General features: G+C 48.3%; 2 protein-coding genes across 4 annotated transcripts in view; one reads left to right on the plus strand and one right to left on the minus strand.

Annotated features, from left to right (window-relative positions):
• Positions 1-1,900: 1,900 nt before the first annotated feature.
• On the minus strand, positions 1,901-4,202 carry LOC102453141 (heat shock 70 kDa protein 1A-like). The gene has a single exon (XM_014572517.3). It carries the CDS (start codon positions 3,985-3,987, stop codon positions 2,035-2,037), a length of 1,953 nt encoding a protein of 650 aa, XP_014428003.2. The 5' UTR covers positions 3,988-4,202; the 3' UTR covers positions 1,901-2,034.
• A 5,286-nt stretch (positions 4,203-9,488) lies between these two features.
• FAM76A (family with sequence similarity 76 member A) overlaps positions 9,489-19,991 on the plus strand; it is a 43,293-nt gene continuing 32,790 nt past the window's right edge. Inside the window, exons 1-7 of one of the 3 annotated variants that reach the window (XM_075909140.1) lie at positions 9,489-9,759; positions 10,464-10,528; positions 11,947-12,001; positions 12,561-12,713; positions 13,733-13,890; positions 18,392-18,478; positions 19,266-19,397. In XM_075909140.1, the coding sequence (XP_075765255.1) occupies positions 9,679-9,759; positions 10,464-10,528; positions 11,947-12,001; positions 12,561-12,713; positions 13,733-13,890; positions 18,392-18,478; positions 19,266-19,397 (731 nt within the window). In that variant the 5' untranslated portion in view covers positions 9,489-9,678. The remainder of the gene's footprint in view (positions 9,760-10,463; positions 10,529-11,946; positions 12,002-12,560; positions 12,714-13,732; positions 13,891-18,391; positions 18,479-19,265; positions 19,398-19,991) is intronic. The other 2 variants (XM_075909139.1, XM_075909141.1) reach the window with 2 other exon arrangements.

Raw genomic sequence — 19,991 nt, forward strand, 5'->3', positions numbered from 1 at the left:
TTTAAAAAAAAATCAGTTATTTGCTCCATTCCAGTCACAGGTGTAGTAACTTCTGGAACTGTGACAGCTGACTCCTCTCCTCCTCTTCATGGAGAGTCCTGGGTTTTTTTTCTGGCATTAATGAATGGATGGAGGTAGCCCAGTCCCTTGTCTCCATCAAGAACCCAAACTAGCTCTGATTCATGGATTAGTCCATAATCAGTCCTGTGTCCAACAGATAGGCTCTCTCTGGGTCAAAGGCCTGGTCTTAACAGTTTTTGTAGTTCGCTGGTTAGAGATGCTGATTGTTGTACTACTACAACAGTTAGGGTAGATGCAGATATAGATGTGTTTATATCAGAACAGTCTATTCCTCTTTCCAAACAGGAATAAGATATGCTAAAATAAGCCACTTTTATGCTGATGTAACTGCATCCACACTGGAACTTTATCATTTTAACTGCACGGTTGTAGTACAATTTGTGCAATGATAAAGGCCTGTGTGTCCTCCTATTTTTACCACACACAAGAATCCTCATGTGGCTCAAGCAGGAGAAGGCTGACACCAGGGTCCTATCCCAGTTCCGGACAGGGTGAGAATCCTCCCTTTTCAGATCCTCCTCCTTGTATGGTCATCACCCTGAGAGCGACTGATCTTCTTTAGGGGGTTAGGATTTTGCCCAGTAGAGGGCAGCAGAGGATTTTCTTGTTTTGTTTCACTTCTGGTTAGACTGATTTTATTTTATTTTACAATGTACTGTGATGACTCTGAAAATGAGCTTGTCCCTCATTCCCAGCAGGCTGCTAACTTGAATTCCTGTTCTACAGACAGAAGGGAGGACGATGCAGGAATAATGCAGAGTGTCAGCTGTATTTGCAAATTATCTTGGGAACTCAATTTTCCAGATCCTTTATCCCCTTGAGCACAGTCACTAAAACACAGTTTTGACTTTTAGAGGGTCCTGAATCTGCTCTTTTCTTTCAACTTGTTAGGAGGTTTTCTATTTGTTACAGAACACATGGGTGAATTGACAAGTTTGTGGGTTTTTTTTCCTTTTCCATAGAAAACGTTTTTCACACTTTTGGCATACTAGCTATGGAAGAAATGGAAGGGATCCAAAGGCAGGCTGATAAGGAATTGTTTTGGAGACCTGGACAGACTCAGGCTTTGTCTACACTGGCATTTGAGTGACAAAGCTTTAGTCCTTCACAAATGCTTAACACTCACCCACCTACCCAACCACCATCACCACCCACCACTAAAACTTTGTCAGGATAAGTACTGGTGGAAACAGTGCTCTCCTGCTGACAAAGCAAAACAAAAACCATGTTTAAGCTGCCTTTCAATTGACATGACTGCGTTACACAGCCGTGTGGCTATGCAGACATACCCTCAGTCAGTTTGAAACAATATGGGCTGCTTAGATTACAGAGAAGACAAAGAAGAGAGAATATGTCTGAAAAGACATGCATCTCCAGAGTCAATACAGATTTACTGCTGGGTAGCAAATCACAATCTGAACCTATTTTGACTTAACTGGAGTTATTCCAGATTTACTCCAGTGAAGCTGCTCCTTACTCTGGTAGCTTCAATGGAGTCACCAGATTTACTCCAGCATAACTGAGACTAGACTCTCTTACTAAAATTCAGGCATTCATAGAAAGGAGACATTTTCTACAGGTTCTGCATCAAACACATAACCATGTTCAAAAGTCCCTACACAAATGACAGATTGACACCAAAGCTTGTATTTTAGGAGTTTAAGGAAGTTACATGCCCAACTCCCAGTGAAATTCAATGGGATTTGGCTCCTAGCTCTCTTAGGTTCCTTTAAACATCCTTTCCAAGCCCTAATACATCTGTGTCACACATTCCATTGAGTGTGCAACTGGCTTATTAATTAGTAAATACACCTGTATAGACATTTGAGAGGCAGAATTTATTGAGAGGCTGATGGTAGGGTCCCATTTATGAATTGGCTATATCAGATGGTAAATCCAGGTAAATCAACAGCAACCAACAAACCTAGCTTCTTTGGCTCCTGCTAGGACTTTCTATGGGTAGATCACGGTGGTTGTTTGGGTAAATTGGAATGTCCAGCTGTACGTGGTGACCACAAACTTGTTTGGTTTTGTTCTGTTGATGCCTGAGGTGCTGTTACTGAGGCGTTTAAGTCCTGGGAGGGAGTTCCCTGAAAGCATTTTCATAGGGCCTGACCTCCTCCTCTTCAGCCATCCAGCTGGACTCAGCCAGGCGAAGGCCTGTTGGCATTTCTCCACCATCTTCTTCTTCGCCTGCAAGGTGAAGTAGTTAAGGATTTCTTCTGAGGTTCGCTTCACGCTGAAAGCGCAGGACTGAAGGTAGTTCTTGGTGGCCAGTTTCCACTTTTGTGCCCGGTCCTCGGCTTGATATTTCTCAGCCTCCACCGCTAACTTCTGTATCTCCTCTCTGCTCAGTCGCCCCTTGTTGGCAACCACAGCAATGGGGTTGGCATTGCCGGCGACTTTATCCAGGGCAAACAGAGTCAGGATTCCATCTGCGTTAATATAGAAGGTCACCTCCACCAAGACCATGCCGCGTGGGGCGGGGGGAATGCCCTTCAAAAGGAAATGGCCAAGCAGGTGGTTCTCCGTGGCAGTAGCTCTCTCCCCCTCATAGGCTCGGATGAGTAGGTCAGGCTGGTGGTCATCGAAGGTGGTGAAGGTACGAGTTACCACTGCGGGGATGGCACTGTTGCGTCTGATCAGGGTGTGCATCTTCCCTGCGCCTGTCTCAATCCCCAGAGACATGGAGCCCACATCCAAGGCAAGGAGGCCCCTGGTGACCTCGGACTTGTCTCCCATGAGGATGGCAGCTTGGACAGCTGCCCCATAGGCGACAGCTTCATCCGGGTTGAGGCTTCTGTTCAGCTGCCGCCCGCCGAAGAAATCCTGCAGCAGCTCCTGGATCTTGGGGATGCGAGTGGAGGCACCCACCAAGACCACATCATGGATATCAGCCTGGCTCAGCTCTGCATCCTGCAGCGCCCTCTCCACAGACTTCAGGGTCTCTTGGAAGAGGTCGGCACACAGCTCCTCAAACTGGGCTCGGGTGATGTCCGCATGGAAATCAATCTCTTTGTACAGGCAATCCAAGTCAATACTGGTTTTGAGGTTGGAGGATAGAGTGCGCTTGGCTGCCTCACAGGCCATCCTGAGCCTCCACACAGCCTTCCTGTCCTTGCTGATGTCCTCCTGATGTTTCTTTAGGAATTCGCCCATGAGGAAGCTCACCAGGCAGTTGTCAAAATCGTCCCCTCCCAGACAGGCGTCCCCGGTGGTGGCCTTCACCTCGAGGATGCCTCCATCAATGGTGAGGACGGAGACGTTGAAGGTTCCTCCACCCAGGTCAAAGATCAGCACATTGCGTTCTCCATTGCTAGGGTTCTCTAGGCAGTAAGCCAGGGCGGCAGCTGTAGTTTCACTAAGGATCCTCAGTACATTGAGGCCAGCGATCACTCCAGCATCTTTGGTGGCCTGGCGCTGGGAGTCATTGAAATGGGCTGGCACAGTAACAATAGCATGGGTGATGGGGTGGCCCACATAGTCTTCAGCCATCTCCTTCAAATGACCTAGTATCATGGCAGAGATCTCCTCTGGGTAGAAAGCCTTCTCCTTTCCCTTGTAGGACACCTGCACCTGGGGCTTCCCCTCAGCTCTCACTATCTGGAAGGGCCAGAACTCCGCATCTGCCTGTATAGCAGGGTCCTCATAGGTTCGGCCAATCAAGCGCTTGGCACTGAATATGATATTAGGAGAGTTGAGGGCTGCCTGGTTCTTGGCCTCATCCCCCATCAACCTCCCTGTCTCAGTGAAGGCCACACAGCTGGGCATGGTGCGGATGCCCTGGTTATTGCCCATTATTTCCACCCTGCCATCTCGGAAGAGGCCCACACAGGATTTAGTAGTGCCCAAGTCAATACCAATTGCTGGGTGTTTCAGTGCAGGCTTGGGGGGATTTTTCTCCATGACATTACTCTCTGCCAAAGAGGGATTCTCTTCATAGGCTGGTAAACTCTCATAAAATTCCCTTTAGCAAGGGCTGTAACCCCTTCTGTGATTCAGCTTTCCCTCAGCAGGGTTAGTACCCTAACCAATTCATCGGGTTCCCCTCAGCAGGGCTGCTGGTAGCCCCTTCCCCTGGGTCCCCACCCAGTCGCTCAGTGCTCTTCCTCCTGGCTGCCTCTCTTGATCAATGCCATCTGCAGCCCTTGCATACGCCTTGGTGACCTCACAGCATGTCACAATACAATTGAAGGTCTCCAGCCAATAAGAGCAGAAACTCTGGATGCAGCCCTCAGCTCTGTCCACTTCACTCACCCGCGGAGCGTTCTCCTGATTATCTTAACCACCATCCCAGCATGGGGGTTGGCAAATAATCATAAGGTGGGAGAGCAGGATGCTCAGGCCCCTAAATCTAACTCCGTGCATCAACAGCAAGCCCCAAACATCCAGAAATAAACCTAGACTAGCCCCCAGATTGGAATGCGTAGATCGAATAATCACATCGTAAAACCAAGCCCCTTCGTGGCTCAAGTTAGGCGTCTTGCTGGTCAGTTTTGAAAGTCTCGATCTGGGGTTATAATGCTCATACTCTTGGGGAAAACAGCAGGGGATCCTTTTTACCAGACACATTCCAGTCTGGAGGGCAGCCTAGATATTTGGACAGAGTATTAGGATGGAGCTTGCTCAAGTTTTTAGCCCAAGCCAGCTAACTCCATCTTTTTTCCCAAGATTTCAAATGGATTGGGTTTTCTCCTCACACTAAACTGTTGCACGACCTGCCATGCCCCACCCCAGAGACAGCTGCACTTTTGGCTGGGGCAAGTGAACTTTGCACAGCTCTGCTAACAGCCTCCATGCTCCATCCCAGAGACGGCTGCATTCACACATTGGATGATTATCTCTGTGAAACATTTTTCATGACTGGCTGAAAAGCAAGTTAATTATTCCAAGTATTGGGCACAAGGAGAGTTAGAAGCTGGAAATATTTGTTTAGAAAACGTACTGGAACAACTGACGGAGTACTGAAGAATCCTAGAACGTAAAAGAGAACAGAAGCGGAATCAAGTTTTCTTTGGCAACTTGTTGTACTCCTTGACCTGCCAGACAATTTCCTCTCCAAGCTGTTGAATATAAACTTCCAAACACAGACTCTATGGAATGGGATGCAGGCTCATTACAGCACCCATTCAAGTCTGAAGAGCCCTACATATCCCCATTTCATATCTGTGGTTATTGATGGACAGCAGAGCAGATACACATGCAGGGCTCTCCCACACACACCCAGCCCCCAGGCAGCGGGGAGGGAGGGAAGGGATGCCAGAGCAGGCCCCTGCACTGCTGGCAGGGAAAGGACGCTACAAGCTATGTCCTAGATCTCCCTGCAGAAGGGGCCATGTGTGGACCCTGCCTGACCTCTTCCCTCCTCCCCCCTGCCTGGTGAGCACTGTCATGTGGAGCCCCAGCCCTGGATTCCTGCTGCCCCTTACCCCAAGTTCCTGCTTTTGTGCTTCCCTGCCCCCTCCTCCTCGCTCAGCAGTACTCCCCTCCAAATGGTTTGCTGTGTGGATGCAAGTAAAATCTGGATTGGATAATGAATTGAACCTGGCAGATGCTGATCAGGCTGGGGATGTAATAGTGGCTGATTAACCGATAACCAAAAGCTTCTATGTTAATGCTCTAGACTACACACATTTCTCCCACCACACCCACCACCAGTAAATTTTTACTAGGCTGGCCAGCAGCTAGGCTCAGTCCTGGCTTGTGCTGGATCCCGGATTTGCAGCTCTGCGTTTAAAGTGTATTAGGAGCCAGACGGGCAGGCAACCTGGCTCAGTTCCAGCTCCTGCCAGGTCTGGGAGCTTGGCACCCTTCCCTCTGGACAGGGGCTGCTTCCACCCCACACTGCACGTATCAGAGGCAGCAGCGCAGGGCGACAGGCAGCTAGTCCATGCAAAGGGAGCTGGTTTTTAAACTGGCTCCCCTCACAGGCCAGCTCCCACCTGGCATCCCACGCTGCTGCCTCTGATACAGAGGCAGCAGCATGGAGCGTCAGGGGGCTCCCCGGGAGTGGGGTCAGAGTACACTGGCTGCCGGCCCCACCCCCAGGAACTACAGAATAATTGAATAACCAATAAGAACTCATGAGATTGACTATTTGATTAACCAATATTTAATGTCCCTAGATCAGACGTGGATCCGCATTTTTGTATACACGCAGGACTCTACCAATCTGGTGCCTGCTTAAGAAGGCTGGCTGGCTCATGGTGGTTGAAGGAAATGGATTACAGAGCCTTTCACTATTAGGTTGATATTGGTTCCAATCCAGCTCCAGGTGAGCTCCGGGGATCTCCACCATTACAAAATGTTTCATCCATTACTTGAGCCATCCATGCATCAATTTTGGCTCAGATAGTTCAGCCAACGTCCAAGCCATCCACTGAGGCAAGTTAGCCTCCCTGATCCAAAACATGCCTGCCAAATTTTGCAAGATAATAAATGAGCCTGAATATTTGACTTGTGGGAGTTGTACTGAGAGACAGGGGCACTTTTAATTGTTGTATTGATTTTCCTGCAGTAGTGTGGCATCTTTGTGAACACTGCTGTTCAGCTGATCAAACACTTTTCCTTGGTGATTATAGCAGTTATGACAGCCTTGTGTTCAAAAAAGCTTGCAAAGAATAGGACATCCCTTTCCTTAGCCAGGTTATGAGGTTTGGCAGACCTCATTCTGTACTGCCATGCAGCTTTATACTCAAGTTTTTGTTCCTTGCATCAAACCAGTTTTAGTCTTTACCTTTTTGCAAGTAGGGTCACATTCAGCAAGCTGGACCGTCATGTTCCCGTATGTCTATATGAATCCCTGCTCCCTATGGGGAACCACTGTGTTTATCAGGTAGGAATTGGGGAAAAAATAACTGTCTTCAGTTTCTTCTGTCAGACCTTTAAGAGATCTTTATCCTGTCTCTTGTTCTAGTCATGACACTAACTTTTCCCAGCCAAGAGTCTCCAGTGAAGCACTATCATTCTCTGTAAAACAACAAGTTTCACATTGTTCATTATTGCTCCTCCACACTGAATACCTACCTGATAATTAAACTAGCCACTAAAATAGTTAAATACAGGAGGAACTCCCTAATTCACACACCCAGTTCCCACCAAATCACAACAGTTTTTCCCCATCTCTTCAGAGGCAAGATTTACCACCAGAGCATGGCAGCAAGACCCTCAAACTTCATTTTCACTACTTCCATAAAATATGCTAAAAACACTTACTGGTATTGTAGTCAACCTGTGGAACTCCTTGCCAGAGGAGGCTGGGAAGGCTAGGACTATAACAGAGTTTAAAGAGAAGCTAGACAATTTCATGGAGGTTAGGTCCATAAAAGGCTATTAGCCAGGGGATAGAAATAGTGTCCCTGGCCTCTGTGAGTCAGAGGCTGGAGAAAGATGGCAGGAGACAAATCGCTTGATCATTGTCTTCGGTCCACCCTCTCTGGGGCACCTGGTGCTGGCCGCTGTTGGCAGACAGGATACTGGGCTAGATGGACCTATGGTCTCACCCAGTATGGCTGTTCTTATGTTCTTATAAAGTGTAATGAAACTTCAACTCTTCAGCAGTTTCAGGTATCCCTCACTGGACTGAGGAGCAGTAGGAAATTAAACAATTATGTGCTAACTTGAAATATGGCACACAAGACTCAAGACAAAAATATTGTGCATTTTTTGCCAGTGTGTTCATAACAAGCCATTTTCTTGACAGATGTTACTTATAATATTTTTAGATCCTTAGAGAGAAAGAATCTTTTAAAATCCAACATACATGTCAGTCTGTTTTCCACATTTCTGTCAGGGAGAGCAATGAAAATCAATTACATCATTTTCACTTTCACATTATTAAGTGGTGCCTTTTTAGAAACATTTTAATTGGTTTTTCAGCTTTATGAAAGCTTTCTTTTGAAAAAAAGTGTTTGGGCCAAATTTAAATTCATAGCATAGTCTACATCAATCAAGATGGCAGTTTCTTGCTGGTTAATTTTTCTTATTACAAGCACTATAATGATGTCCTTCTATTGTTCTAGTAATGACAATTTCTAAGCCTTACTATAGTAGAAATATGGCCTGATTCCCCAACAACTGAGGAAGCTACACCCTGAACGGCAGTGCCAACTTTTAATATAGACAAAGCAAGCTGCAATTTGTAATGCTGGTCTTTACCCAGATTTGACACCAGTGGCAAAGTGCAGCCTGCTTTGTCTCTGTTTCAAGCTAGCAGATGTGCACCGACACTGGCAGCTGGCCCTCAACTGCTAGAATTCCCACGACAAGAAAAGATAAAGTCTCTGGGGTTTTCACACACAAAATCCTATCTCCCTCTCTCACTTCTCTCTCTGACCTACTTTTCTTCAGCTGCTGATACACATACACCATCAACTTCCTCTGTCCCTCACTGCCACTGGCTCTCACACAGGTCTCCCATCACATCTGCTCCTTCTCCAGTGCTCTTGTGTGTCTCCTCAACCCATCTACCCCAATTACATCTCTTCCTTCGGCCCTCCACCCCCCATGTCCTCTGCCTCTTCCTTCGCCCCTCCCCCCCATGTCCTCTGCCTCTTCCTTCGCCCCTCCCCCCATGTCCTCTGCCTCTTCCTTCGCCCCTCTCCCCCCCATGTCCTCTGCCTCTTCCTTCGCCCCTCCCCCCCATGTCCTCTGCCTCTTCCTTCGCCCCTCCCCCCCATGTCCTCTGCCTCTTCCTTCGCCCCTCCCCCCCCCATGTCCTCTGCCTCTTCCTTCGCCCCTCCCCCCCCCATGTCCTCTGCCTCTTCCTTCGCCCCTCCCCCCATGTCCTCTGCCTCTTCCTTCGCCCCTCCCCCCCATGTCCTCTGCCTCTTCCTTCGCCCCTCTCCCCCCCATGTCCTCTGCCTCTTCCTTCGCCCCTCCCCCCCATGTCCTCTGCCTCTTCCTTCGCCCCTCCCCCCCATGTCCTCTGCCTCTTCCTTCGCCCCTCCCCCCCCCATGTCCTCTGCCTCTTCCTTCGCCCCTCCCCCCCCCATGTCCTCTGCCTCTTCCTTCTCCCCTCCCCCCCATGTCCTCTGCCTCTTCCTTCGCCCCTCCCCCCATGTCCTCTGCCTTTTCCTTCTCCCCTCCCCCCACGTCCTCCACTTCTTCCTCCTCACATCTGTCCTAAGTCCCCCTCCCCTCCACCCCGGAAGCCTGCAGCCCCAGCGAGGCCCCTTCCTTCTAACTGATTCCCCCCCCCCGCACTTCCTGGTCGCCACCGCGCGGGGGCTTCTGGGACTCTTCCGCCTCTGCGAGGCTTCCTCCTCTCGCGTGAGCTGCCGCACGCTGGAGGGAGCTCCGGGGACGCGCGAGGGGATGACGTCACCGCGCCGCCCACACCCCGGATGGGAGACCTCCCCGGTGACGTAAACGCTCCCGCTCTACCCAACCTGAAGGACCTCAACGTGCCCGCCCCCTACGACTCGAGTGGCAGACCGGGCCACCAATAGGCGCCGTGAGACGCGACTGGGCCGCGGGCCGCGCCCTCTGAGTGACGTCGATGGGAGCCAATGGCGGTGACGGGTGAATCAGCCCCGCCTCGTGGCTGCCCGACCGCCCGGCCTGGGTTAGGCTGCGCCTGTCAGTGAGGGTATCGGGATGGCGGCGCTTTACGCCTGCACCAAGTGCCACCAGCGCTTCTCCTTCGAGGCGCTGAGCCAGGGGCAGCAGCTGTGCAAGGTCCGGGGGTGGGGGGCGGGGCAGTGGGGGGGATTCTTGGGAAGAATGGGGGAGGGGCTGGGAAGAGTGGGGGAGGGGCTGGGGAGTCCTGGGGAGGGGCTGGGAAGAGTGGGGGAGGGGCTGGGGAGAGTGGGGGAGGGGCTGGGGAGTCCTGAGGAGGGGTTGGGAAGAGTGGGGGAGGGGCTGGGGAGTCCTGGGGAGGGGTTGGGAAGAGTGGGGGAGGGGCTGGGGAATCCTGGGGAGGGGTTGGGAAGAGTGGGGGAGGGGCTGGGGAGTCCTGAGGAGGGGTTGGGAAGAGTGGGGGAGGGGCTGGGGAGTCCTGAGGAGGGGTTGGGAAGAGTGGGGGAGGGGCTGGGGAGTCCTGAGGAGGGGTTGGGAAGAGTGGGGGAGGGGCTGGGAAAGGGCTGGGGAGTCCTAGGAAGGGGCTGCGGGGAGGGAATTGAAGAGTGGGGGATTGTAGGGGTGGGGAGCCCTGGGAGGGGATGGGGGCTCTGGGAAGAATAGGGGAAGGGAGAGATCCCCTAGGAGCAGGGAAGGGAGGAGTGGGGGGTGCACCCTGGAAGGAGTGATTGCAGGATAACGGGCAATGACCATTACCATTCTGCTTTGTCCAAACTGCTCTGTTGTCATGTTGGGGGGGTGGGGATTGTTGAGCCTTTGGGAAACCTGTGTGGTAGAAGCTCTAACTCTACTTTTTGCTGCAGGAGTGTCGAATCGCACATCCCATTGTCAAATGCACATACTGCAGGACTGAATTCCAACAGGAAAGGTAAATTTCTACTGAGCTTGAACACTGAGAAATAAATGGCATCTGCTTTTTTAGTACATATCCACAGTAGTGCCACAAAAGTATATTGATGACCTCAACACAATCCCTTTTTCTATGTGTGAAGGTAGCAGCGATTGGCAGCTCTAGAGACAAAAGTTTTTCAAAGGACAGGTACAGCACAAGCAGTGCCAAAACAAGCTTCTCACACGCTGGCCCACCAACGTAACTGAGCCCTGATCTTTAGGCAACCTAAAGGTGAAAGGCTTCATATCTTGCTACCTAAACCTTTGAGCCATCCTTTCTCTCTGCTGCTGTTTTCTGTTGCAATATGTTCCTGACACTAAACTGCTGTCTCCATCTCTTCTCTTTCCATTTATTTTTGTCTATTACTCCTATGCCATTTGGTTCCATGAATCTCTTGTTATGCCCTTTGCATTGTGCCTTCAAGGATCCAGCCAGGCATGCCAACAGTCTCCACAGGCCTTTGATCAAGGTGTGGAAGGACAGTTCTGTGCTCCTGGGAGAGGTGGGGTCTCGGGCAGAAGGGATGGGGTGGGCAGCTCTCAGGACTGACCAAAATGCAGCACTCCCTCCCCAGCCCTTAGCACATGGTGCAGCATTCCGACGGTGATTTTAAGGACCCAGGGCCCCAGCTGCTGCTGCAGAAGCAGAGGCGGCAGCCAGGAGCCCTAAGCCCCATGAAATTGCCAGGCCTTCTGGGACAACTGCCCTCTTTGCTCCCCCATCAGCGGGCCTGCATCCAGCACTCAAACACATACATCATTTTAGTGCTTGTAGTTGTGCCAGTTGATGAGGCTCTAATCATAGTCCAGTCTCTGTCAGGCAGAAACATTCTGTGCTCTTGATTTTTTTCAATGTGGTGTGTACCCTTTTTTCCTGGATGGTGCTCATCAGCTTTATCTTTCTGTGGAACATCTGGGTGCTTCTAGAAGCTATTCCCCTACAGTGTCTTTTGGCATGTGAAAATTATTCTCATTTTCTATGCTGCAGTGTAAATACCTGTCTTGTAATTCTGCATTTGCAGCAGTAAATATGGTTTTCTGCTTGGTTTTAACTGTATTTTCAAGAGTAGGAGAATTTATGAAGAAGTGGGACCAACCAGCTAACTCTTTTGCGGTGACCAGAATCCCAACTGAGTAAATACCCTCAAAAATTAAAGACTGATGTATGAATTAAATTGAAGAGACTGCCTTATGAAAATGCTGTCTGTTAGTTATACTTCACTCTGTCAGATTATTACACCAGGCGAGAATAGCAAATACATTTTAATATAAAAATGAACATAAAAACAAAATCCTGATAGGAGAAACTCAGCTCTTGAGTGAAAAGGGCTTAATCTGTACCCAGGTATTGCTGACACAGTTATGCTTCATTCTTGTTTTTTAATTTTTTAACAGCAAAACCAACACAATATGCAAGAAATGTGCTCAGAATGTGAAGCTCTATGGAACAGTAAGTACTAGGGATTCTCTTGTCCTCCCTCCTTATAATTCTGTTTCCATTGTTTTTTATCCCAAAGCATGTTAGAGTCTGTCTTTGAAGGGGTTACTTCACCTACTACTAAAATGCAGCATCCTTTGGGGTGGAACATAGTTTCTTATGGTGAATGACAATAGAGTACTTCATTATGAGTTTAGGACAGCAAATGAACTATCCCAGATCGAGTTGAAATTACACTAAGGATTTAGGGAAGCCAGGATTTAATCACCTACATTGAAATTTGACCAGGAAACTAGATAATTTTTTTCCCTTTAGAATGAGGTTTAAAATTGAGGTCCTGACTGCTTGTCATTAAAAATCCCTTGGCACCTTATGCAGAAATCAGCATAACGACAGGTGTCCTGGCCATTCGATTGGATCCCTGATTCGTGGCTTATCTAGGTACTTAAACAAATCTTGGATACTATGAAGACCGGAGCATTTGAGTAATAGAAGAAAACCACAAATGCACATATGCCATGTAATTACCAAGCATTGCTAAACTGTACAGTATCTGTCTTTTTTTTTTAAGCCAAAACCATGCCAGTACTGCAACATAATAGCAGCTTTTATTGGCAACAAGTGCCAGCGTTGTACAAACTCCGAGAAGAAGTATGGGCCGCCACACTCCTGTGAACAGTGCAAGCAACAATGTGCGTTCGACAGGAAGGATGATAGGAAGAAGGTGAGTTTCTATGTAAAGTGGGGCTGGAAAGGTAAAAGAACTAACCTCAGTTCATCTTCTGTACAGAGTCCTAAGATTTCAGCAACAGTAACATATCAGCTATAAAAGTCTTTTCTGGGCAGCCCAATAATTTACATTTGCTATGAGAGGTGTTAAAACACTAAGTTCATTTAATTGCTTTATGTTCTCAACACTGTAGGTCCTTGGTTGAGTCGTAATCTGAACTGGATTGAGTATAGGTACACACACAAGTGAGAAGGGACCCCACTCTGAAATGGATTGTAGAGATAAAGGGACTTAACTTTAGGGTAAAGCACACGCATAAGTCTTTGGGTCCCAGTTTTGGATGCTGTATACATAGTTCCCACCATCTGGACAAAGCCCCATTAGAGAAATGATTTTCAACCTGTGGTCTGCAGACATGTTGGTGTCCATAAACTTTATCTAAGCTTTAAGGAGTCCACAAAATATTGTCATTACCATAGCACAGTGATTCCCAACCTGGGTGCTATACACCCCTGGGGCCCACAGACTGTGTTTAAGACTTCTAAAAGAGTCTGCATCTCTATTTGAAATTATTTAGGGATCACAAATGAAAAAAGTTGAAAATCATTGCCATAGAGTATTAGTGTTTAGGTTCCCGAAGCATGCTCCTTAGAGGTCCAGGTGTTTATTAATGCCCAAATCACATAGGATGTGATTTTGTATTCTAAAATGACCAGGAAAACATGTGATGTAAACAAGCGAAGAAGTGTCAGCTCTGAACTGATAGCAGGCTGGGCCAAGTTTTTATCATTGTGACTGCACTGGCAGTGCTGAATGCAGTCAGCACCCTTTCCAGCCACTTTGGGGACCCCTTGAGTCACTGCTTGTGTGGTGTTTGTGATTGGGTACGTGGGGCCTGTAAATCCTGAGGATGGTTGATCTGAAGTTGCTGTCAGGCAGCTTGTCTATTCTGTGCTTGGAGTGTGGGGAGGAAATAAGGTAAAACTCTCTAACTCTCCTACTTGGCCATTCAGGTGGATGGGAAGCTGCTGTGCTGGCTGTGTACCTTGTCCTACAAACGGGTCCTACAGAAGACCAAAGAGCAGCGTAAACATCTGAGCAGCTCTTCACGGACGAGCCTGCAGGAGAAAGAGCAGTTCAGCAGACTCAGCAGCGGCAGCCACTACAACAGGTACCATGCACATAAATGCTGTATCTGTGCTCCTTTCTAGCACCTTTTTCCTTTGTGCCAGACTCACGTTTCTGGGATGAGACAGCAGGAGAAATGGGTGTTTCAAACTCAAATCCTTTTCCAGGGTATGTCTACGCTACAGCGCTAATTCGAACTAACTTAGTTCGAATTAGTTAATTCGAACTAAGCTAATTCGAATTAGCGCAGCTAGACTTAAAAACTAGTTCGAATTAGCGTTTTGCTAATTCGAACTAGCATGTCCACACAGAGTGGATCCTGAACAGAGGTTAAGGATGGCCGGAAGCAGTGCCGGCAGGGCATCAGATGAGGACTTAGAGCATGGAGCTGCTCTCTCAGGCTAGCCAAGGGCTGTGCTTAAAGGGTCCCGACCCCCACCCCTGACAGACAGTTCTCGGGGTGCCCCGCTTGCAAAGCAGTCCTGGCTTGGAGTGCCTGGAGTACCCACACTTGACACATCACAGCACTCGGCCATCAGACCAGCTGCACTTGCCGCCGGCTGCCATCTGGGGAGAGGAGGCAATTGGGGGGCTGCAGGAGAGCTTCCACCCCCAGAAACTCATAGACTCATAGACTTTAAGGTCAGAAGGGACCATTATGATCATCTAGTCTGACCCCCTGCGCAGTGCAGGCCACAGAATCTCGCCCACCCGTCTTAGAATAATCCTCTCACCTATGTCTCAGATATTGAAGCCCTCAAATACTTTGAAGGCCCCAACATGCAGAGAGTCCTTCAGCTGTGATCTGTGCCCAATGCTACAGAGGAAGGCGAAAAACCTCCAGGGCCTCTGCCAATCTACCCTGGAGGAAAATTCCTTCCTGACCCCAAATATGGCAATCAGCTAAACCCTGAGCATGTGGGCAAGACTCACCAGCCAGACACCCAGAAAGTTCCCTATAGCAACTCTTATCATCCCTCCATTGACCTATTTCCAACCGATAATGAATGGTCAATTAGTTACCAAGATCATGTTATTTCATCCAACCATCCCCTTATCATAGAATCATAGAACTGGAAGAGACCTCAGAAGGTCGTCAAGTCCAGCCCCCCGCTCTAGGCAGGACCAAACCCGCAGAGCCAGCCCAGTCCTCCCCATCGGGGGTTCGTACCCCATTCCTCCCTCACCTCCTTCCACTTACCCTTCCCTAGCCCCCCTTCCTGATGTACAAAATAAAGAAAACGTGTGTTCAAAAACAGAATCTCTCTTTATTGAACAAAACTGGGGGAGACTGGGAAAAGGAGGTGGGAGAGGGGAAGAGAGAGGGTGGGAGAGGGGAGGGCAACTACAATGATGGGGTTTGGAACAGGTCCCATATGAAGAGAGGCTAAAGAGACTGGGACTTTTCAGCTTAGAAAAGAGGAGACTGGGGGGGGATAGGATAGAGGTCTCTAAAAGTATGAGTGGTGTGGAGAGGGTGCATGCAGAAAAGTTCTTCATTAGTTCCCATAATATAAGGACTAGAGGATACCAAAGGAAAGGAATGGGTAGCAGGCTTCAAACTAATAACAGAAAGTTGTTCTTCACAAAGCAAAGAGTCAACCTGTGGAACTCCTTGCTGCAGGAGGCTGTGAAGGCTAGAACTAGAACAGAGTTTAAAGGGAACTTAGAGAAAGTCATGGAGGTTGGGTCATAGATTCATAGAATCATAGAATATTAGGACTGGAAGGGACCTCGAGAGGTCATCGAGTCCAGCCCCCCGCCCTCAAGGCAGGACCACGCTCCGTCTACACCATCCCTGACAGATGTCTATCTAACCTGTTCTTAAATATCTCCAGAGAGGGAGATTCCACCACCTCCCTTGGCAATTTATTCCAATATTTGACCACCCTGACAGTTAGGAATTTTTTCCTAATGTCCAATCTAAACCTCCCCTGCTGCACTTTAAGCCCATTACTCCTTGTCCTGTCCTCAGAAACCAAGAGGAACAAATTTTCTCCTTCCTCCTTGTGACACCCTTTTAGATATTTGAAAACCGCTATCATGTCCCCCCTTAATTTTCTTTTTTCCAAACTAAACAAGCCCAGTTCATGAAGCCTGGCTTCATAGGTCATGTTCTCTAAACCTTTAATCATTCTTGTCGCTCTTCTCTGTACCCTTTCCAATTTCTCCACATCTTTCTTGAAATGTGGCGCCCAGAACTGGACACAGTACTCCAGCTGAGGCCTAACTAGTGCAGAGTAGAGCGGCAGAATGACTTCACGAGTTTTGCTTACAACACACCTGTTGATACAACCTAAAATCATATTTGCTTTTTTTGCAACAGCATCACACTGTTGACTCATATTCAACTTGTGGTCCACTATGACCCCTAGATCCCTTTCCGCCATGCTCCTTCCTAGACAGTCCCTTCCCATCTTGTATGTATGGAACTGATTGTTCCTTCCTAAGTGGAGCACTTTGCATTTCTCTTTATTAAACCTCATCCTGTTTACCTCTGACCATTTCTCTAACTTGCTAAGGTCATTTTGAATTATGTCCCTATCCTCCAAAGAAGTTGCAACCCCACCCAGTTTGGTATCATCTGCAAACTTAATAAGCGTACTCTCTATCCCAATATCTACATCATTGATGAAGATATTGAACAGTACGGGTCCCAAAACAGACCCTTGAGGAACTCCACTTGCTATCCCTTTCCAGCAGGATTTAGAACCGTTAACAACAACTCTCTGACTACGGTTATCCAGCCAATTATGCACCCACCTTATCGTGGCCCTATCTAAGTTATATTTGCCTAGTTTATCAATAAGAATATCATGCGAGACCGTATCAAATGCCTTGGAGTGCTATTAGCCAGGGGGTAGGAATGGTGTCCCTGGCCAAAGTTTGTGGAAGGCTGGAGAGGGATGGCACGAGACAAATGGCTTGGTCACTGTCTTTGGTCTATCCCCTCCAGGGTCCCTAGTGTTGGCCGCTGTCGGCAGACAGGCTACTGGGCTAGATGGACCTTTGGTCTGACCCAGTACGTCCATTGTAAGCTCAGGGTGGGGGGGTCTCACTGGACCACCTTGATTTTCATGCAAACCTGCTCCTGGGTGGCCAGGCTGGCAGCTCTCCTGCCCTAGACGGCCACTTTCCTGTGCCTAGTGCAGAGGTCGTGGACAAGGTCCACAATGTCTGCACTGGACCAGGCGGGTGCTCGCCTCTTGTGGACCAGGGCAGGCTCCCGGGAGCTGCCAGACTGGTCCCGGGAAGAGGGGGAGGGCTGGGGGGCATCGGGTGGCTGGCTCGAGCCGTCCCAGGTGGAGAGTCTGCTGGCTGGGTGCTGGCAGGCTTGCACCTGGCACGGGCACCGTAGCCAGCCCGTGCCCCTTTAAGGAATCTGGGGCCGGGGGGGGGGGGGCAGTAGAGTTTTCCTGGTGTTGGCCAGAGTGGCCACCAGGGAAAGCTGGGGAGGGCTAGCCTCCCACTAGTTCGAGTTAAGGGGCTACACAGCCCTTAATTCGAACTAGGCTTAGTCCTCGTGGAATGAGGTTTACCTAGTTCGAACTAAGCGCTCCGCTAGTTCGAATTAAGTTCGAACTAGCGGAGTGCTAGTGTAGTGCCTATCAAAGTTAATTCGAACTAAAGTCCGTTAGTTCGAATTAACTTTGTAGTGTAAACATACCCATAGATGGGAGAAATTTCTTGGGTTTAATTACTGCGGAACTGTGGTGATCTTTAATATAGTCATACGTATTTTTTCAGTAAAGCCTGAACAATTTTGATATAACCATTATGCAAACCCAGTAATTTTTGCCTAAGTTATAAGAGCATCACAGCACTACTCAGTGAGTCGACTGTAGTGAGATCGTTTTACAGGATCTTTACTGACATGTTATGCTGTTTTCTGAAATAATTAAAGATAAGTGGCATTTGTCAAATTACTGACAGAAGTGCATTGACTCATGCAATAGCCTTGCTCTTCCAGGGAATTGAAATTGGGATACAGACAAGTAAAATGACTTGTCCCAGACGCCATAGCAGGTTAACTGGCAGAGCTAGGACTCCCGACTTCCACTCTGATCTGACCACTAAACATATTTCCCCAGCATTCAAAAGTGACTGTTTCAGATCAAACACTGCAGATGAAATCACCTGGGAGATTCTTGGTGGTGATCCCCATTTCCGACATCTGGGGGCTTCTGCTGGGATGGTCTCAGCCCTTGAATTCCCATCTTGGGATGAGCTGATTGGGGAAGGTAGCCATTTCTGTGCGTTGTGCAGTGTATTACAGTTTGGTGGTGTTGGGCCAACTTAGATTTATTTTAAAATACAGGGCTTTGAACATAGAATGTTCATGTGCCTAGAGGTTTGATTGTATCAAATAAACTCTAGTTCCTCTTTGATTTGCTTCAACCTCTCCTCTCCTCTCCCTAAGCTGCTCGTTATTTTGGGTATGATTTAGGAGGATGGTCTATATCTGTGCCTCTTTCTTGATTTCAGTTTCTGTTTCTCAAGTCTTTTAGGTTCTGACACATATCTTCATTGTTTTTCCTTCATAGCCAGAAAACCTTATCCACTTCCTCTATTCAGAATGAAATTCCAAAGAAGAAACCCAAGTTTGAGGCTATCTCAGCCAATGGTGACAGGTGAGCCAGTTGGTTGGGGAAGATGCCAGTGGGTGGTCTCATTTAATTTTGCATGAGAGAGAGTTCAGTGCAACTAGCAGGATGTTTATATGGTAGAACGAGGCTCTCAAATGTTGGGACTCAAGGGCTGCCTTAGCAGCTTTCTGGGACCCCAAAGGCCAAACCTGCCTGGAACAAAAACGTACATTTGAAAATCAAAAGATGCCCAATGTTTGTACCTACTAGAAACGGTTGGTTGGTTGAGTTCACCAGCAATTCTGACCAGCAGCCTGGATTGTCTATATGCTCATGCTGCAGTGACAAGGAGCATGGCCACAGGATGTGTGATAGGGCTCTGTTTTGCAGTTCGGGTCCCTGTGGGTTAGAATGTTATCTATTGTAGAATAAAAGCGAGGCTGCAGTCAAAATAAAGGCTAGAATGCAGGGAGACAATCACGAGAGAAATATTGATAGGAATCTAAACACCCCCCTCCACCCGGGTCCTGGGGGAGGGAAAGTGAACTTGATTCTGCCACTGCTGTATGCATGCCACTTTCATTGACAGCAGAGCATGCATGCAGCAGAAGCAAACTAACTGTATCAGGAGAATAGTAACAGAGAGGTGTTAGTCTGATCTTGGTAAAACTAAAAAAGGGGGCATGTAGCACTTTAAAGACTAACAAGATAGTCTTTAAAGTGTTACATGACTGCTTTTTTTTTGTTGTTGTATCAGGAGAGAGTGAGATGGATTTTTTTACACTCTTGTACATGCATATTTTCATTCCTCCCTTTCCTCTCTAATTCTCAGCGTTCCTTCCTCTCCCGAGATGCTTTGCCCCCCTACCCAGAGTGCCCCGTCCGTGTTGGTGCAGTGGGCTGCTTCCCAACAGAGTCCCGGTGCCCATCATTATCCTGTTTCTCAAGGCACTGACGTCCTGAAGTGAGATCACCTATTGTTTTCTCCCCTGTTGCCTTCCTGCCCTGGGAATTGTCTCATATATGGAAACTCTCCCTATTGATGACTCTCCTTCCATACTGCATTGAATTGAGAATTCAGAGCACAGCATAGCCCATTAGTGCTGGGGGTCTTTTTAAGTGTGTTGAAGTCACTGGTAAATCGCACACTATCGCTCTCTATTAGTCACCATTTATCATCAGATCACCTCTGTCCTATTGTCTTTGGCTGCTGATGTAAGAAATGCCAAAGCTTGAAACTGAGGTTAAAGAATTCTTTAGGGTGCGTAGTACTAATTGACTGGAGATTGAATGCCACCTCTTCCTGGCTAGAACAGGTACGGCACAAGCAATAGCCATGCAAACTATCCTCTGCTAGTACACCTCAACCTTGACCTCCAGGGTGATCTGTTCAATCTTTGGCTCCTCTGCTGTGGCTGCCAACTGGGTTGTAGAGCAGTGTCGCTTGTGATAGTGTAACTTTTAAAATACCTGAGCACTAGGAGTGGGAGTGAGCGCCTTTAACTCATTTTGCGTAAAGTACCACGCAGCCATTAGCCAGTCACAACGCTTGTTCACA

This window comes from Pelodiscus sinensis, chromosome 25 (assembly GCF_049634645.1).
Source record: "Pelodiscus sinensis isolate JC-2024 chromosome 25, ASM4963464v1, whole genome shotgun sequence".
NCBI classification, from domain to species: Eukaryota; Metazoa; Chordata; order Testudines; family Trionychidae; genus Pelodiscus; species Pelodiscus sinensis.